This window comes from Gopherus flavomarginatus, chromosome 7 (genome assembly GCF_025201925.1).
Source record: "Gopherus flavomarginatus isolate rGopFla2 chromosome 7, rGopFla2.mat.asm, whole genome shotgun sequence".
Taxonomy (NCBI): domain Eukaryota; kingdom Metazoa; phylum Chordata; order Testudines; family Testudinidae; genus Gopherus; species Gopherus flavomarginatus.
In genome coordinates, this window is record NC_066623.1 from 9,029,870 (window position 1) to 9,048,463 (window position 18,594).

Here is an 18,594-nt window from a genome sequence, read left to right on the forward strand (position 1 = left end):
CTTTTCCTTTCTGAGCATCCCCCCCACTCCACAACATGCTACAGAAACTTCACTGCCCAACTGTAGCACGGCTATTGTTTTTCTGCATATAAATGCTACAGCAGCATTAAGGGGTAGGAAGCAGGGCAGTTGCCCAGTGGGCCATGCCATAAGGGACACTGTGAAACTAAGTTGCTCAAGGCTTCAGCTTCAGCCCCACGTCCTGGAGCTCAGGGCCCTGGGCTGCAGTCCTGCATGGTGGGTCTTCAGCTTTCTGCCCTGGGCCCTAGCGAGTCTAACTCCAGCCATGTTTGGTGGACCCCTGAAACCAGCTCGCAGCCCCCCAAGGGGCCCCAGACCCCTGGTTGAGAACTACTGTAATAGTCCACAAGTGCCTGGGAGGGTCTTTGCATAACACACTGTGACTAAGCAGTGACCATTTATTTTTGTTTGATAATTAAAGGCACCTACAGCCAGATTTTGAGTTTATTGTTTAACCGTGTAAAGGCTGACGATGAGCTCATGGCAAGGGCCATTCTGTTCCAGCCTGGCTGACACACTCTTCTATAGAGCTTTTTATCAGTAGATCTCAAAGAGCTTTACAAAGGAGGTCAGTGTCATTATTTCCATTTTACAGATGAGGAAACTGAGGCACAGAGAGAGGAAGTGACTTGCCCAAGGTCACCCAACAGGCCAACAGAAGAGCTTGGACTAGAGCCCAGGTCTCCGGAGACCTAGTCTAGTGCTCTACCCACTAGGCCACATTGGCATGATAATAACAAGAGGTAGCTAATATAATTAATGTTCTATCCTACTTCCATATATTGGATAAAGTGTGACCTTGGGCACATATGCAAGTCAAAGGGAGTGGCACGAATGTAACCAAGATCAGAACTTGGCCTGTAGAGCTCAGTTCATTAAGAACTTAGTAGCGGCCAGCCTTGGTATGATCAATTGTGATGCCAATATCAACCCCTGTAAAATGTCACATCTTACTTTGTTTTCTAAATCCATTTGAAATGTATTGACAGACGTCACACCCCAGAGACATAGCTACGGGGCAGTAGGAAGTAGCACTGTCCAGCATAGAAGGAGAAGCTTTGTTCGCTGTAGGGCAGGAGCACTCATCGTTTACGATGATCATTCCTTTCCAAAACCCTGTGAAATGTCTCATTTCAACCAAACGTGTAGAGCTAATGCCTTTCAAGAAGTGTTACTTCATGCTCCCTTTGAGCTTGTGTCAGGGAGCCTGATTCCTTGGGGAGCTAAACTGATATCCTGTGCAGGCAGGATCGCAAACATTAGCTTATTTTTTAACCTGTAACGCCTCTTGCCATTTTAGTGGCACTTACTCACGATGGGAGGGAAAACCGCAACTGTGCTAGAGTTTTACAGCTGTTGGACATCCCTCGTCCTTTAACTGTCAGTTCGATACATTATTTACTTTTATTTTTGACACTGGAATGATGCTCTCTGGGTATCTAGGTGCATGCATCTTCATTGCCATATTTCCTCCATTTGCATATAGTCAGTACGCTTGCGCACCTGACTACCTTTGGCCTTCTTCAGCGAGTGCAGTAGTAGTAAGGGCCAAAGCAATATGTACTCAGCTTTTACTTATCACTGGAGATCACAAAGCATTGGTTATCCCCCTTGTATGGGCAGGGAAATGGAGATACTGAGAGCGGCAGTGATTTGCCCAAAGTTACACAGCAGGTCAGCAGCAAAGCCAGGAACGGAACCCAGATCTAGTGACTTCCAGCCCAGCGCCTCACGGGCCCACTGTTTTATGAACAATACAGACAGGTCTTCAGTGTGGTTTATCGCCACAACAAGCTATTTATATTCTGTTGGCTGGAGGTAGTGAGATGATTTTATTCTCCCCTGTTTATCACTCCCCTGTTTCTGTTGCAGTGACATAGATTGTTTTTGTGAAAGTTAAAGTGGGGAACTTTCTGGCTGCATAGCACTTCATTAAAGCCCCATTTCAACTTGATGCCAAAACTTGGCTAGTAAAGCTAAAGTCTTACAAAGCCAATAATAAGAGATTCTGGGGATTTCTCTCTCTCTCTCTCTCTCTCTCTCTCTCTCTCTCTCTCTCTCTTTTTCTCTGTCTCCCAAAAGGAAAGGCTGAGTCACATTGGGCCTGAAGAATTTGTGCAGGCGTTTGTACACAAAGACTCTTTGGACAGCACCAAGGTAGGATGTGTCACCATGGAAAGTGTCTCTCCTTCAATTATTTGGTTTGTTCTAGATGAACTGGTTTGAGTGAGAGTGTAAAACTAAGTGTAAAAACTCCTCGTGATTGAGGAGTATGTGGATTAGGACCACGCCACAGGCAGTGCACACACTTAGGGCTTGTCTTCAGTACTGCACTACATTTTCGACAAGCACGGTGTAGACACCCCTTTAAGTTGATGGACTTTACCTCATTTGTGGGGTGGGGTTCACACCCTGAGGAACGTAACTTACATCAACTTAAGTGGTAGTGTAGACAAGCCCTTAGTCTAATGATGCAGTGAAGATGGAGCTCATGGTCAAGATTGTCATTGGTGGATCATTGCCTTTGAAATTCCCTACTGCTGGAAATATGTCCAAGCCTCAGACTGGCCACCTTTAGAGACCAGTGGATATGTAGCCCTGTTGTGTTCAGGCCACTAGCTGTGTCTTCTCATATCCATAATATACCTGTAACATTTGTAGAATGTGTCCAGATACCATATTAATAAATTGGTCTGTTATGAGTGAGTGTAATCATCATTATCGTCATCATCTTCTTCTTCTTCTCTTTACATAACAGCTTGGAGCCCAAGGGCTCCCAAGGGACAGAAGGGAATGGCATGCAGTATTGGGACCTTAGGACCTGATCCAAAGCCACTGAAGTCAATGGTAGTCTTTCCACTAACTTCTGTGGGGTTTGGATCAGAGTGAGTACATTGACAGAGCTGCTGATGGTTCATCAATAAGGAAAGTGACTTCACTGCCGCAGAGTGATAGTTTTGAAATGTTTCCATACTACTACTACCAAAAAAAAAGAACGCATCTAGATAAGGCCAAATCCTGCTGTCAGCATTCCATGGGGGCTCCTGTTGAGTTCACTGGGGCCCCCCTCACACACACACAGTGGCAGAATTTCACCCTTAAATGCTGGAAATAGCAGGAGATAATCTATTCTTAATGTTGGCCAGATAATGGGCATTCAAACAGTGTGTAATGCAGCACCAGTGGAGCGATAACATCTCCATGCTGGCCATGTAATAGTAGTAGTGGGACCAATCCTGCTCTCACTGAAGTCAAGAGGAATTTTACCCTTGGTTGCAGAGGGAGTGGATTTGGGTGAAATTACTGCCTTGATACTATAAGAAGGAATAGCATCCTTCATATTCGTAAAGGAGTTTTGGTGTCAGAACTCCACAAACGGTAAAAGTAATCAATGTAAAAGATTCTGCAAAAATATTTGATCACAAAAGTGCCCAATTGTACTCAGAAATGTCTTAAGAAACTTCCTTAATGGAAAAATTACTGCCAGGGCTTTTGATTACTGGGGAAATGACATCTGTTACCAGCATAGGCAAAAATTCAGCTAGTTAAACCAGATTCAAAATAATTTGAAAGTTCTCTTCTGTCCTTAATAGCTCTTAGAACTCTCCTGAGTCCAAGGAAGTTTTGTCAATGCAGGGAAGATAGACTAAAAATTATCACATTTTATGCAAGATATTTAGCAACTTCTGTCAACAAGTCTCAGGATTTAATGACAGCGTAATGCTAAAGCCCCATTTTAATCTACAACTGGAACTGAGTCAGGGGATCTGTGTATTGCATTGCTTTTCCCAAGCAATTACAGCACAGTGAAAAGTTGGAACATCGATGAGATCTGACTCTATCCCATAAACAAGTTAAAACACTAAACTGCCCCTTACTTGCATATAGTTTTAGTCCCATGCTGGCCCAGAAGAAAATTTAAAAGGATAAACCTATGTGGTGTGTACCCATGAGTCTGTCTATCTGCCTGTCTGTCTCCTCGCACTCTGGGTATTAGATTACAGGGATTGTCTGTAATAGTTGGGGTTATAGGGCAGGTTACCTGCAATAGCAGAGGTCTGCACTCAGTGACCCAGGAGGTCCCTTCCAGTGCTATGTCCTGTGTTCCTATGCACAAGGCCAGATTAGGGTTTTGTGGGGCCCTGGGCCAGAGCAAGTTGGGCCCCCTCCCTACCCCTTCCACCTGCAGTCCTCCTGGTGCTCCTGCCAGGGAAATGGGGTCGGGTCACGGGGGCTTCCCCCACCCCCTCTGCCCAGAACTCCTGCCAGGGAGCAAGGTCGGGGCATGGAGGCTAGTCCTGTTCACTGGCAGGAGTGCTGGGAAGGCAAGTGGAACGGGGCAATCCCCTGTGCCCCAACCGCGCTGCCTTGCTGGAGTGCAGGGCGGGCAGAGCAATGCCAGTCTCTGCACCCCAACCCCGCACCCTGGCAGAAATGCTAGGTGAGCAGAGCGGCTCAGGGCGTGAGGCCGCCCATTTTTCCGGGGCCACCCCAATTGGCTGGGGCCCCTAGGCACAGGCCCTGTTGGCCCACTGGCTAATCCACCACTGTCTATACATCTCCCAACCTGAAGAAGAGCATATCAACACCAAAAAAAATGACACAGGCAGTTTCACGAGGCCCTCAACTTCCACTGACTTCAGGGAGAGTTGAAGGTGCTCACCACCTTGCAGGATCAGGCTCTTAGCGCTGGGTCTGGCTAAAGCCCAGATCTTTTATTTTAAAGACTGCAGTTTGTTTATGTGTTCTCTGTTCCAATGGCAATGGCCTTTGCCTTACCCACCTGAGCTGTGGCAGCCCCTTGTCACCCCTTTATAGATTGGAGGGACCAGTATATACTTAGAAGAATGGGGGAAGAGTTGTTCCCACTTAGATCAGAACTGAATTTGGCCTGGTATCTCTCCAAGTATCGCTCTCGGAGCTGGAGCGAGCTTTTCAGTCTTGGAGCCAGTGGCTGCTGTTGACTAACTCTGTCCTGTGGCCATTCTGTGTGCCGCACTCCCATTGAATCAATGGGAACTTCAAGAGTAAATCAGTTGCCGTATTTGGCCCTCACTAAAGTTTTTCCTGTAGGTATAGTGTAGGGGGCTGGGGGTTTTCAAAGGTGACTAAAGGAGTTATGTGCAAGTTCCATTGAAAGGCAATGCAATTTCAGCACCTACGGCCTGATCTACAATTAAAAGTTAGGTTGACAAAGCAGCATCAGTCAGGGACATGAAAACCCCCAGACCAACAAAGCTATGCCGACCTAACCCCTACTATAGATGCAGCTATGTCAACAGAAGAACGTTCCATCAATGTAGCTACCATTGTGTGGGGAGGTGTGTTCCTGCACCTACAGAAAACCCTACCATCAGTGGAATGTCATCTGCATTATGGAGTTCTGTTGGCATAGCAATGGCGAGGTAAATATGTTGGTAAGTCTCCATGGTGTAGACGTACCCTTAATTCAGTGGTTCTCAACCAGGGGTACGTGTACTCTCGGGTACACAGAGGTCTTCCAGCGGGTACATCAACACATCTAGATATTTGCTTATTTTTACAACAGGCTACATAAAAAGCACTAGTGAAGCCAGTACAACCTAAAATTTTATACAGACAACGACTTGTTTATGCTGCTCTATATACTATACACTGAAATGCAAGTACAATATTTATATTCCAGTTGATTTATTTTATAATTATATGATAAAAATGAGAAAGTCAGCAATTTTTCAGTAATACTGTGCTGTGACACTTTTGTATTATGTCTGATTTTGTAAGCAAGTCATTTTTAAGTGAGATGAAATTTGGAGTACGCAAGACAAACCAGAATTTTGAAAGGGGTACAGTAGTCAGGGCAGAGGTTCTCCATCTTTCCAAACCCCTGAAGGCATCATTGAAAATCCCAATCGAAGTTCAGCACCCATCCCACACCAATGCACTGTGATTGGCATTTCTGTTTTGTTCAGAATAGGATAGGCAAAAAATAAAAAAGGTCTTGATGTAAAGAAACTAATTGTGATGAGATTTCAAATACCTGATAAGAACTTGACCTAGAGGGACATGACTGAAAATGGACAGGTGCAAGTAATAATTCAGGTTACTAAGTAAAATTGAAAAGAGAAAGGGATGAAATGAGGACACTGAATTTCAGCGGAGTGAGTTTTGGAAGAATGGGAGGGAAACGTGGCATTGAGTGAAATTGAATTGGATGAAGTAACAGAGGGAAAGAAGACCAAGGGGAAAGAGGAAATGTTCAGCGATAGATTAATGTATGCCCATAGGCTTTGCATGTCATCTAGCATTAAATATAGCTGGAGTTTAAAACAAAAAGCCAATGTGGAGGAACATGAAATGCAAAGAGTAATTAAGGATAAGAAGCAAATGCAAAGAAACATCAGGTGCAGAGGACAGATCACAGAATGAGGGCCAGAAGTGTGAAAAAAGTGCAGATAATGGCCTGGTGGAGAATGCAAATGATTTGTATCAATAGGCTGAGATAATTTTCAAGAGATTTTTCAAGATAAATACAAAGGGAATAAACAGCTGTTGGTTATACATATTCTTTAAACGTTGATCCACTCATTGAGATATCGTTGTGTAACAGCCCCAGTCTTTGCTGCAGTGCTTAATACCAGAGTGAGAAAAGAGTGAATACAGCCTTACGTTGCACTGAAGTATTGACTGAGTTGAAGGAAATGTCTTCACCCAATGGATAAGGGTCTAGAGAATAAGACGACAACTGCCTGAAGATTTGCACATGTAAGCTGACACTACCAAATTATGGTCTCAGTCCTCAGTAGCGCTGAGTTGACACTCAGCATGGCTGAGGAGAGGAGATGGGGTGGAAAAGATGGCTCTAAGCCACTTTGCTTCTCTCTTGAGCCTGGGTTGAGCTGAGGCCCTAGGTGAAATTTAGAACAGCCTAAATCAGAGGTGGGAAAACTATGGCCCGCGGGCCCCATCTGGCCCGCAGGACTGTCCTGCCTGGCCCCCGAGCTCCTGCCCTGGGAGGCTGCCCCTGGCCCCTCCTCTGCTGTCCTCTTTCCCCCTCAGCCCACTCACTCCACCGTCAGCGCCATGTACTGGGCGGTGGGGACGTGAGCTCTTGGGCCAGCGCAGCTGCAGAGCCTAGCCTGACCCGCTGCTCTGTGCTGCATGGTGGTGGCAGCGGCAGCATGGCCTGGCTGTAGCGGTAAGGGGGCAGGGAGCGGGGGGGTTGGATAGAGGGCAGGGGAGTTTGGGGTTGGGGTGGGGGGGGAACTGTGTTAAATGGGGGCAGGGGTCCCGGGGGGGGGCATCAGGAATGAGAGGAGGGGTTGGATGGGACGGCCGGGGGAAGTCAGGGGATAAAGATAAGGAGTGGTTGGATGGCACAGGGGTCCTGGGGTGGGCCGTCAGGAATGAGAGGAGGGGTTGGATGGGGCTGTCGGAGTCTGGGGACGGTCAGGGGACAGAGGTCCCAGAGGGGCCGTCAGGGAACAGGAGGTTGTGGGGGGGACAGATAGGAGGTGGGGGCCAGGCCATGACCCCCTTCCCTAACCGGCCCTCCATACAATTTACGAAACCCGATGCAGCCCTCAGGCCAAAAAGTTTGCCCACCCCTGGCCTAAGGGCTGCTGTGTGTTATACTAGCTGTGTAGGATCTGACAGTGCCCCGTGCACTGTGTCCTGCCCTTTGCTCTCTCCTACATGGAGTGAGAGAAAAAAGTAGGCTTTAGAGCCCTGATTGGAGACCTTCCCTTAAGGGAGCTTTGGTTGGAGCCCTAAAACCTTTCTCTGCCTCTGTTTCCTTATCTGCTAATTGGGGATAATATTTAATGTACCTATCTCTCAGGGGCTTTGTGAGGCTTAATTAATGAATGTTTATTAAGTGCTTTGATATCTGCAGCTAGAAGAGGTTCTAGAAGTGCTAAATATTATTATTTATAAAGCTAGGATAAAGAAAAACTTATACTAAAATCTTTGTGTCTGGTAGATTTCTAATCAGTTGTACCCACTGGTTCTTATGCACTGGCACCAAGCCGTCTTGTGCCGCAAACTCTGAAGGGAGGGAAGCCTTCATCTACACCAAAAACTGTTTTTGTTTACTTCTTTTTTGAATGAATGAAAACATTTTTATAATCTGTAAAGTTTTGCAAAAGTGAGCTTTAAAACAAAAACTTCAAGCTACCTAAGATACCTGATACCGTACCTCTAATCCCAAAAGTGAGAGTGCTCACGGAGTTTCTTAACAAAAGGCCCAATTTTCCAGAAGCACCCAAAGAGATTTATTAATATATGGGAAAAGAATTGCCACCAGGAATAACAAAAGCAATGACTGTAAACAATTTTGTAAAACCAAAAAAAGCTGCTTATTCTTGGGGCACCTTTAATAGATTCTGTTTGTTTCATTTCTTTTATTCGTTGGTATTTATATTCTACTTTTAAAACAAATAGAAATGTCAGCCCTGCAAAGAATTTCCCTGAAGTATAGCAAAGTGATTTCTATTTCTAAGCTCTTCTACATCCAAAATCATAGATCAGGATTTTCTATTTTTGAATCACCTTGGGCATTATATTACCCTCTCTTCCTGTGAAGATTCATTGCTCAACTTTGACATTTGCTTAACTTTACGTACTCCGAGTAATCCTAGTGCCTTCAACAGATCCCTCTGCATGCATCAAGATTTGCTTGCCATAGATAAGCACTGTCTGTTGACTTTCTTACTCATATTTGCTTAAGACTGTTTTGGGGTGGGAAATTATCCTCTTTAATAAAATAAAAAGCAGTATCCACCAATACCCTCTAGTGGCTGCTAATAGATATACAGATAAATCAGAGATATGTAGAGAGCTGCGAGTCCTAGAAAGGAAATTCCCAGAATTTATTATGGCTGGGTTTTCTAAGACTTGAATTTTCCAAATCTCAGGGACAGATCCTCAGCTGTTGTAAACTGTCTTCGCTCCACTGAAAACAACAAATCCATTGAAGTCAGTGGAGCTAGGACGGCTTACTCTAGCTAAGGATGTGTCCCCATGCCTAAAGAGACTGTACTCTGAAATATAAGGAATTATACCTCTTGTAATACCTTTTGCTGATTGTTTCCCTTGGATCCAAGTGTCCTGTTTCAAGGCAACCTACAAAACAGAACCAGGTCAGCTGAGAAGACATTTCAAACAGACAAGAGAATGAGAGAAAGAAATAAACACTTTTTTCCCCCAAAAAGAGATGAGCCATAACTGTCTTTTCTTTTGCTCACCCTTCTTTCTCTTAAACAAATTAGAGAGTCTTCTTGTTCAGGAAAATGCTGTGGGCAATTGCATTTGCTGAGCTGTGGAAAGTCATGGAGTCAAAGGAACAAACTGAATGTGTTCTGGAATGTTGTGTTTGTCTTATTTATATCGATGTTGCTCTTTAAATACTGCAGTACCGTGGCTGTTAATATTTCAGTGAACAAGGATCAGCATAAATTGCATGGGGAGCATTTGTTGCAAGCAAAATGGGATGGTTCTTCATACATTTATTTGATTTGTATAAAACAACAATCTCAGCTAAACCCCATACATCTGCCAAAACCCACCCACCCACTGACTTTCTGAACTCCATCCTTAATGCATAAACCAATGTGTGCATGTGTGTGTGAGAGAGATTTGTTTCAAAACAGTGGCAACAATCATTCCCTTTGTGTAGCATATATCTTAACAAACAAGAAATCTAAGTAAAATACAGTTAGGTCATTCAGTGCTTTTCTTTTTTTTCCCCAGTCTTGTTTCAATGAGCAAAAAAAGACTAGTAACCTTGAGGCCTATGTGAAATGGTTCAATAGACTCTGCTATCTTGTGGCAACAGAAATTTGCATGGTAAGTGAAAATGTGTGGCAGTGTTTCATCACATGCCTGATGTGCCAGTCTGAGATGGTACATTAATAAGCAATCCCAGGGATATATTTTTCATAACCCAACTAAGTTGTTCACATACATTTTAATAATGTGCTCACAGAAACACCCAGGTAAATTACAAACATATAGCAAAACAGAGCTGGGGCGGGAAAGAGGGAGGTGGGAAAGGAGGAAATCTGTTGATGCAATGAGTAAAAAAAAACCCATTCTGTTGAAGCTGTGAGTGTGTAGCAGGTGTGGAGTTGTAGAATGATGAACTCTTCAAGAGAAATAATCTGAATGATGCCATGAGAGTCAATTTTTTTTACTCTCTTGAAGAGATTCCAGTGGAGAATGAAAAGCAGAAAAACCTTTGTCTTCTGTCTTCTGAATCCTTTTCTGAATGCTGAATGTGTCTAAATCCCAAATGAGCCTGCTCCAATCTTCCATTCATCGAGAAGAGACAAGAACTGCTGCAACCTTCTTTCTCTATTACCCGCTCATCTTGTCTTCCCCCCCTCAAAATTCCTTTCCTCCTTCTCCCTGTCACTTGACCTCACTTGCCTCCACTCTGACCCCTTCACCTTAACCCCTCTGTCTTTTCTGGCTTATTCCCTGCACAATCTAAGCATGTTCTGGTGTTCCCCAGGCTCAAAAAATGCCCCCTTGACTCCGTCCTGTCACTAAAGCTACTGCCCCATCTCCCTTCACCCTTTCATCTCTACACTCATTGCACATGCTGTCTACATCTGTCGCCTTGAGTCCTCTCCTCTGGCTGCATCCTGGATCTCTGCTGATCTGACTCAGCCCTCTCGCCTCTCCTGTGTCTGCTCTTGCCATCGTCTCCAGTGTCCTCCTCCTGGCCAGATCTCATATGTCTTTTACACCATCTGCATCTTCTTTGACCTCTTTTCTGCCTTTGAATCTGTAAATCAGAGTTCCCTTCCTGCAATCTTGGCCTGCCTTGGCTTTTGTCATCTTGTCTTGGTTCCCCTCCTCGCTCTCTGGCTGTCCCTGCTGTATTCCTTTTGCTATATCTCTTTGGCTCATCACCTCATTCTCCATGAAAATCTCACCAGAATCTCTCCTAGGACCTTTCCTCTTCCGTCTCAGTGCCCTGTCTCTGGGCAATCTCATCCCAGGGCAAAACTGAAGAGGAGCTGAATGACAATGGCCATCAGCACCACAGCTCAAAGTTATCATTGTGTCATTGTTTGGGCCTTTCACATGGCTCTTTGATACACTGCCTATGACTGCACATGTAATCTATATTTAATGCTCATTTAAAGTATTTTTATTATCAATATTTAATTTGGATTCTGTAAATGACACAAATGTTTTCTGTTTTAAAAATGTGGAGGACGCGTCGTTGAGGGAAGGGGAAGGGAACGCTGAATCTTTCACTCCCCATTGACATATTGAGTTGTTGGTGACTCAACATTGTTACCATCTGCTGACAGTTTTGTGACCTACTTGAAAATAATATGATCTCAGTCTAGTTACCACTAGACATGGGTCTCTAAACCCACAGCTACCATCCAAATTAAATCGGATTGGCATGCTTGTGAAAAGTCTCAATAGAAAGGCCAAACTGAATGACCTATGGACTCTTGTCTCATCCTTGGACGTAGTTCTTCCAAGTCAGGGCTGAGGCAAGTGCTCAGATACTGTCGTGATGAGTGTGATATGAAACCTAGACAGACAAGAGGAAAAACAGATAGAAAGAAATTAGCAGGCAGATATTGGGGTAGCTTGCACTGTTCTCATCAATGCTATTTCATCTGTGGATCACTCCCCACTTCTGTTACTTTTTCATTAGCAGTAAATTTACCTTCAGGACAGGAGAAAGAGTTTTTTAAATACATTATGAGACAAGCCTCCATAGAATGAAGGTGCTGTTGTTATATAGAGATGAAATCCTGGCCTCACTGAAGTCAATGGCGAAACTCCCATAGATTTCAGTGGGGCCAGGTGTCTGTTAATATTTTTACTTGGTAGCTTTAGAGCTATTTGGACAGTTTATCTCTATAGTCAGTAGTCTCTAGAGACTGACTTTCTGCTTCAGTGGCAGATCAATGATTGAATGAGCCGTTAAAGGGTTTTGGCCCCATGAAAGCTTTGATTCAGGAGACTGCCGGTCACAAATGTCATTAGTCAATCAAACTGCTGTACAAAATTAGGCAATAGCTGGGCTTTTTGAAAAAACTCAGCTGAGAGAGCTGTAAAGTTAGGATTTTCCTAGGGCACCAAAGCCTGTCATTGCCTACAATTTTCCATGTGCTTGTCGCGACTATTTATTTATTTAATCTGCAGCCTGCGAAAAAGAAACAGCGAGCACAAGTCATAGAGTTCTTCATTGATGTTGCCCGAGAGTGCTTTAACATAGGGAATTTTAATTCACTGATGGCAATCATATGTAAGTATGGTAGATGCTTCAAAATAGAATTTTTCTCTTTGGCATAATGGCTGTAAAAAGCGCATCTGACTCCTGTTTCCCTCTTTCTTATTTCCTCCTAGCTGGAATGAACATGAGCCCCGTCTCCAGGTTAAAGAAGACCTGGTCAAAAGTGAAAACAGCCAAATTTTTTATTCTCGAGGTAAAAAAAGAAGCTTAATTATTTGTATTAATCAAACGTATTCAGGTGCACAATACTAAGCAGAGCAGTGGTTCTCAACCAGCGGTCTGAGGCCCCCTGGGGGGCTGCCAAGCAGAACCAGTATTAGACTTGCATGGGGCTGAAGCTTGAGTGCTGATGCGTGGTCCATGAGCAACTTAGCTTCACAGTACCCCCCTGTGGCATGGGGCCCAGGGCAGTTGCCCCGCTTGCTACCCCTTAATACTTCCCCTGGCTTTTATATGCAGAAAACCAGTTATTGTGGCACAGGTGGGCCATGGAGTTTGGTGAGGCCTCAGAAAGAAGAAAGTTGAGAAGCTCTGAAGGAGAGGATCTTCATAGACTAGGGTTCAAAATCTCTCTGGAGAGGCACGTGTGAGCAGAAATGTACCAACCGAAGGTGTAAAACAACTATCATGCAGAGAGCAGCTGTAGCACCTGAATTCTACCTCCACTCACCAAGGCAGAGTAGGGTGGCATGAATGGAATGTGCCAAAAAATGGGTGTAATCAGCATGAACTCCTCTATAAAGCATCATTCATGAGCCTGTTCCTGCCCTCAGTGAAGTCAGTGGCAAGACTCCCACTGCACGATAGTGCCATAGTGCTCTGTGTATGGCACCCAAGTGAACCATTCCACCTCGGAGGTGGTGAAAGCAAGGCACATGGGGACACAGCTTTTGGGCGGGGGGTCTGTTACAGTGTTATGTGGAGATGTGCCAGCACATTACTGCAGGGGATTCACCCTAATGCCAGCCAGATTTAGCCTGATATAAACGGTGCATAATTTTGCGCCACCTATTCAGGCATTTGTTTTTTTTTTCCCATTGGGAAGCAAGAATTTGGCCTGATATCTATATAATATGTACAGTGATGCTGTGATTAGCTATCCCATATATGCCAACTTGTTCAAATAAAATTGTGCTGATTTTAATATAACAATCAAAGATACAACCAACCACAATCTATACATGTAGGTTTCTAGCTGTTTCCATGGCCAGCACTTATAGGGAATTAGGTAGAATTATGTATCTCCTGAGGATATAGGTGTGGCCTCTGCCCAGAACTTTGGAACAACCAAAGGAGAGACTGTCTTTAGGTTTTATGCTGAACCCCTACCAAATGGACTGACTGGATTTGGGGAGTTCATTCAGTGCTAGCTGAGCTCTCCCACACTGCCACATTATGATGATCTCTATTAATCTAAAATCACATCTGGATGCCTTGGTAAATAAGCATTAAGCCAGATAAATGTGACAAGAAAATGACGATGACTTGTCCATCCCTAGACTGTACATGTTCAGATCTCCATTACTACAACTTGGTTTTAAATTCTGATGAGAAAAAAGAATCCAAGTCCTTTCTGATCAAATACACAGCAATTGTCTCATTTTGCACCTAGCATCAGATGGACCCTACTGGTAATTTTTATAACTACAGAACTGCATTGCGAGGGGCTGCCCACCGATCCCTCACTGCACACAGCAACAGGGAGAAGGTAAGTCTGTCCTTGTCTTGTGGTCTTGTTTATTTCTGAATGGGTGGGGGATGATTAAAGCTGGTGGTGAATCACTGGAATTCGCAGTGTGCACTTACGGTGAACCCCACATTCACCACCAGCACAAGTCTTATGCACCACTTAAATCCCACTTCAAACCTCAAAATAGTACTTAAATCTGCAGTGGTTCATAGGTCTTTTGCTGCCCCTCCTGCCTGATCATTACATACATCTCCACATCCCATGAAAATTCATTTAGGGCTTGTCTGCAGAGGGAAACTGACCAGCTTTGAAGCAGCATTAACTATTCCAGAATAAAGGGTCCATGTGGGGGAGTTATACCTGTGCAGCTACAGTGCAATAGTTATTCTGCTCTAGCTAGGTGACCCTCTCTTGGTCAAAGCACTCTAGGCAAGTCTGACACTTACAGCAAACCTGGGGCCTAATTCTACCCTCAGATACCCAGATTTAACTCAGTGGCTCCCACTGCACACTAAGTGAGAGCTACCCCCTGGTATCTAAGAGCAGATTTCCTGTACTGAAAGAAAAGGATAGAAGGTTTCCCAAATTTTAAATCCAACTGAATCAAAGAGTATCCCACCGAGTTTTTGATGCTCAATGTGCATTGCCAGAGGAGGATACATTTCAATAGCACATTTCTTGTTTGTGAGTGAATGAAACTTGAAGATAATTAAATATGAGTACATTGTGATTTCAGAATTATTTTCTTCTTATCACTTCTTTTCAGCTATGATTATAAATCTGTTAGGAGCTGTTATGAGTGTTATGAGCTCCATTGCATGTCTTCTGGTTTTCTTTGTTTTTCTCCATTCACTCTAATTTTTATTTTGTTAAAACAGTTTTTTAAAAATGATGTGACAGCACATTGTTATAAATAGAGAGCAACTCTCTGGGTGCAGCGAAGCAGATGCTGCATTCATAAGCATAATGTGAAATTGAATATTCATTGCTAGAAGAACTGGGCTAGATTCTGATCTCACATCTGTGCAAATCTGATGTAACTGCACTGAAGCCAGTGGAGTCACACAAGGTTTACCCCGAAATGAGGTTGGAATCTGGTCCACGGGCTGCCATTGTTGCAAGGGAAATATGCAGAGTTCTGAAAAGCAATACCCTGCTGTGGGATGAGCTGATGAATTGGATATTAATGAAGAGTAGAGAAATTCCTTGAACAAGCTCACACATGCTTCATCTAGAACCTGACATTTTGAGATGCTTATGCAATCTATTCCTCTGGTGACAATCATATATATTCAAGCGTGCTGCTTTATTTCTTTACCGTAATTCCTGTGGAAGTTCTCTGCCACATCCGTATCTATGCCTAGTTAAGACCAAGTGCCACGAGGTTAGTAGATTGATAGGAATCTATTTTACTTGTGTCATAAACAGATAGTTAAGGGTTAATGTCTCTTTTACCTGTAAAGGGTTAACAAGCTCAGTGAACCTGGCTGACACCTGACCAAAGGACCAATCGGGGGGACAAGATACTTTCAAATCTTGGTGGAGGGAAGTCTTTGTTTGTGCTTTTGGGTTGTTCTTTGTTCTCTCTTGGAGTTAAGAGGGGCCAGACATGCAACCAGATTTCTCCAATCTTTCTGAAACAGTCTATCATGTTCCAAATAGTAAGTACTAGATGGAAGGCGGATTAGTCTTTGTTTGTTTTCTTTATTTGCAAATGTGTATTTTGCTGAAAGGATATTTTACCTCTGTTTGCTGTAACTTGTATCTTAGGCTAGGGTGGAGGGAATCCCTCTAGTCTATATAAGCTGAAGACCCTGTAAACATTTTCTATCTTGATTTTACAGAAATGATTTTTATTTTTTCTTCTTTAATTAAAAGCTTTCTTTTTCAGAACCTGATTGATTTTTTTCTTGTGTAAAACTCAAGGGGATTGGGTCTGAACTCACCAGGGAGTGGTGGGGGGAAAGAAGCAGGGGGGAAAGGTTAAATCCTCTCTGTTTTAGGATCCAAGGAGTTTGGATCAGTGTATCTCTCAGGGAAAGTCAAGGAGGGGGAATGGTTTATTTCTCTCTGTTTTAAGACCCAAGGGATTTGAGTCTTGGGTTCCCCAGGGAAGGTTTTTGGGGGACAGAAAGTGAACCAAAACACTACATTTTTGGTTGGTGGCAGCGTTATCAGGTCTAAGCTAGGAATTAAGCTTAGGAGGGTACATGCAGGTCCCCACCTTTTGGATGCTAAAGTTCAAAGTGGGAATAATACCTTGACAACTTGAGAGAAAAAACCCACCTTCTATTTTCTTTGTGCACATAACCTATTAGCCTAAGAAAATGTTTATGCATAAGGCTCAGTGGCTTATCATTGCTGGGTATATTAAAATTCTAGATACGTCACAGCACATAATTCAGACCCCAGATCTTCCTAATTTCATTGCTTGTTATAAGCAAGGTACCTGGTCAAGATATTTTGTTGTATTGTCATTGGATAAAATTCAGCAGAATGTGATCGCAGCCCATGAAAAGTGTTTCAGGGTTTTCTGTCAGTCTTTTAGCAAAGCTCACCTCTTGGAACCACAGAAACGTGGTTGTTTTCAAATTGGACTGTTTATAATGTTTTTTCCCAATCACTTGCAGAATAAGTATGTTTACTGCTATAGGCTGTGTATAGAAACTCTGTTCGGGAGCAGTGGGCAAAAAATGATACATTCTGGAGGGCGCTAGATAAACAACATCAATAGCCAAAGTGTTCCTAGATAAATAGGTCCAGGCATCAGGGCGCAGAGAGGTTTTGAGGAGGGTTTAAAAAGGAAAGATTTATGAATTTTGATGGATAGTTTGTCTGAATAGCAGATGGCATGGGAAAAAGCACAAAGGAGCCTGAAGGACAAGTGGACAAGAGAGTGGCATCACTGAGAGAGAGAAGATGGGGAGTTAACAGTTTGATACGTTAGTAGGTTTGATAGACAATATGGGGCTCCCTGGTGAAGAGTCTTAAAGGCAAAGCAACAGAGATTGATGCATTGGAGGAGAAGCCAGTGGAAGGATTCAAAGAGAAGTGATGTCTGCTCTGACCACGTCACCTGGGGTTGGACAGGATGAGCTGAGTCCACGTACAAGCCAATCTTCAATAATCCTCTTTTTCCCCCTTTTATTGTCACCAATTCCTACATTATCCACTGTATCTTATTTGCCTTCTTTATACAAATGGGCTCATTGCCTTGTCCAGGATGTCGTCCTACCTAGACACCTTTACATTGGATTAGTTGTCTAAAAAGCATTAATTCTAGAAATGATTTAACAAACAATAAAATCCCTACAATCTGGACTTCAAGTTACATGATCTGTTGAGTTTGGGATTTAGATTGTTGCCTTTTTCTTTGCTGACTGTCAAGTGATGAACGAAAGGTTGACACTAAATCAGAGGGTAGATTTTCAGAGCTGAGCATTTGAGATGAATAACTTAAAACCTTAACTGAATGCCAGATTTGAGCTGCAGATACTCAGGAGGTCTGAGCAGGCACATGGGCTGCACACGTTCGAGTGCACACTTGATGTGCCGTGCATTCCAAAAGAGCGCTGGCAAAAAACAGAAATGGGCCACAAAGAACGTGACGTGGGACAGCAGCTGCTATTGACGGGCCTGGCCACTAATTTTTTTCTGTTGCAGCTTTGAAAATGTGAGGCAAGATCCTATCCTCGCTAACCTGCCCTGTGGAAACAGCAATAGCAGCTGAGCAGGAGGTCTAGGGCACATTCAGATCATACCCCAGTTAGCCAGTCCTCCAGCTAGCTTGCTACGGAACGGTAGATAGGAGCACTGCGCAGCTACGGTATGAATGTGGCTGCCTCCTGGACCCTTGTAACACAGAGGCACAAGTCTGCAAGACGAGGCAAGGTCTGGGCTGTGCTTACTGTTTTTCCAGGTCATCGTGCTCTGCGTGTCATGCATGCCAAAGATTCATAGATTCTTATTCATAGATTCTAGGACTGGAAGGGACCTCGAGAGGTCATCAAGTCCAGTCCCCTACCCTCATGGCAGGACCAAATACTGTCTAGGCCATCCCTGATAGACATTTATCTAACCTACTCTTAAATATCTCTAGAGATGGAAATTCCACAACCTCCCTAGGCAATTTATTCCAGTATTTAACCACCCTGACAGTTAGGAACTTTTTCCTAATGTCCAACCTAAACCTCCCTTGCTGCAGTTTAAGCCCATTGCTTCTTGTTCTATCCTTAGAGGCTAAGGTGAACAAGTTTTCTCCCTCCTCCTGATGACACCCTTTTAGATAACTGAAAACTGCTGTCATGTCCCCTCTCAGTCTCTCTTTTCCAGACTAAACAAACCCAATTCTTTCAGCCTTCCTTCATAGGTCATGTTCTCAAGACCTTTAATCATTCTTGTTGCTCCTCTCTGGACCCTCTCCAAGTTCTCCACATCTTTCTTGAAATGCAGTGCCCAGAACTGGACACAATACTCCAGTTGAGGCCTAACCAGCACGGAGTAGGGCAGAGGAATGACTTTTCGTGTCTTGCTCACAACCCACCTGTTAATGCATCATGTTTGTTTTTTTTTTGCAACAGCATCACACTGTGGATAAATAAAACCACTGTGAAAGGGATAGTGACCAACTGCTTTC

At 43.8% G+C, this 18,594-nt stretch overlaps 1 protein-coding gene across 1 annotated transcript in view; it reads left to right on the top strand.

The window, feature by feature from the left end:
• RASGEF1C (RasGEF domain family member 1C) overlaps positions 1 to 18,594 on the top strand; it is a 116,664-nt gene that overhangs the window by 87,708 nt on the left and 10,362 nt on the right. The window contains exons 6-10 of the mRNA XM_050961578.1: positions 2,104 to 2,178; positions 9,751 to 9,846; positions 12,178 to 12,280; positions 12,382 to 12,461; positions 13,881 to 13,976. Coding sequence (XP_050817535.1) covers positions 2,104 to 2,178; positions 9,751 to 9,846; positions 12,178 to 12,280; positions 12,382 to 12,461; positions 13,881 to 13,976 — 450 coding nt within the window. The remainder of the gene's footprint in view (positions 1 to 2,103; positions 2,179 to 9,750; positions 9,847 to 12,177; positions 12,281 to 12,381; positions 12,462 to 13,880; positions 13,977 to 18,594) is intronic.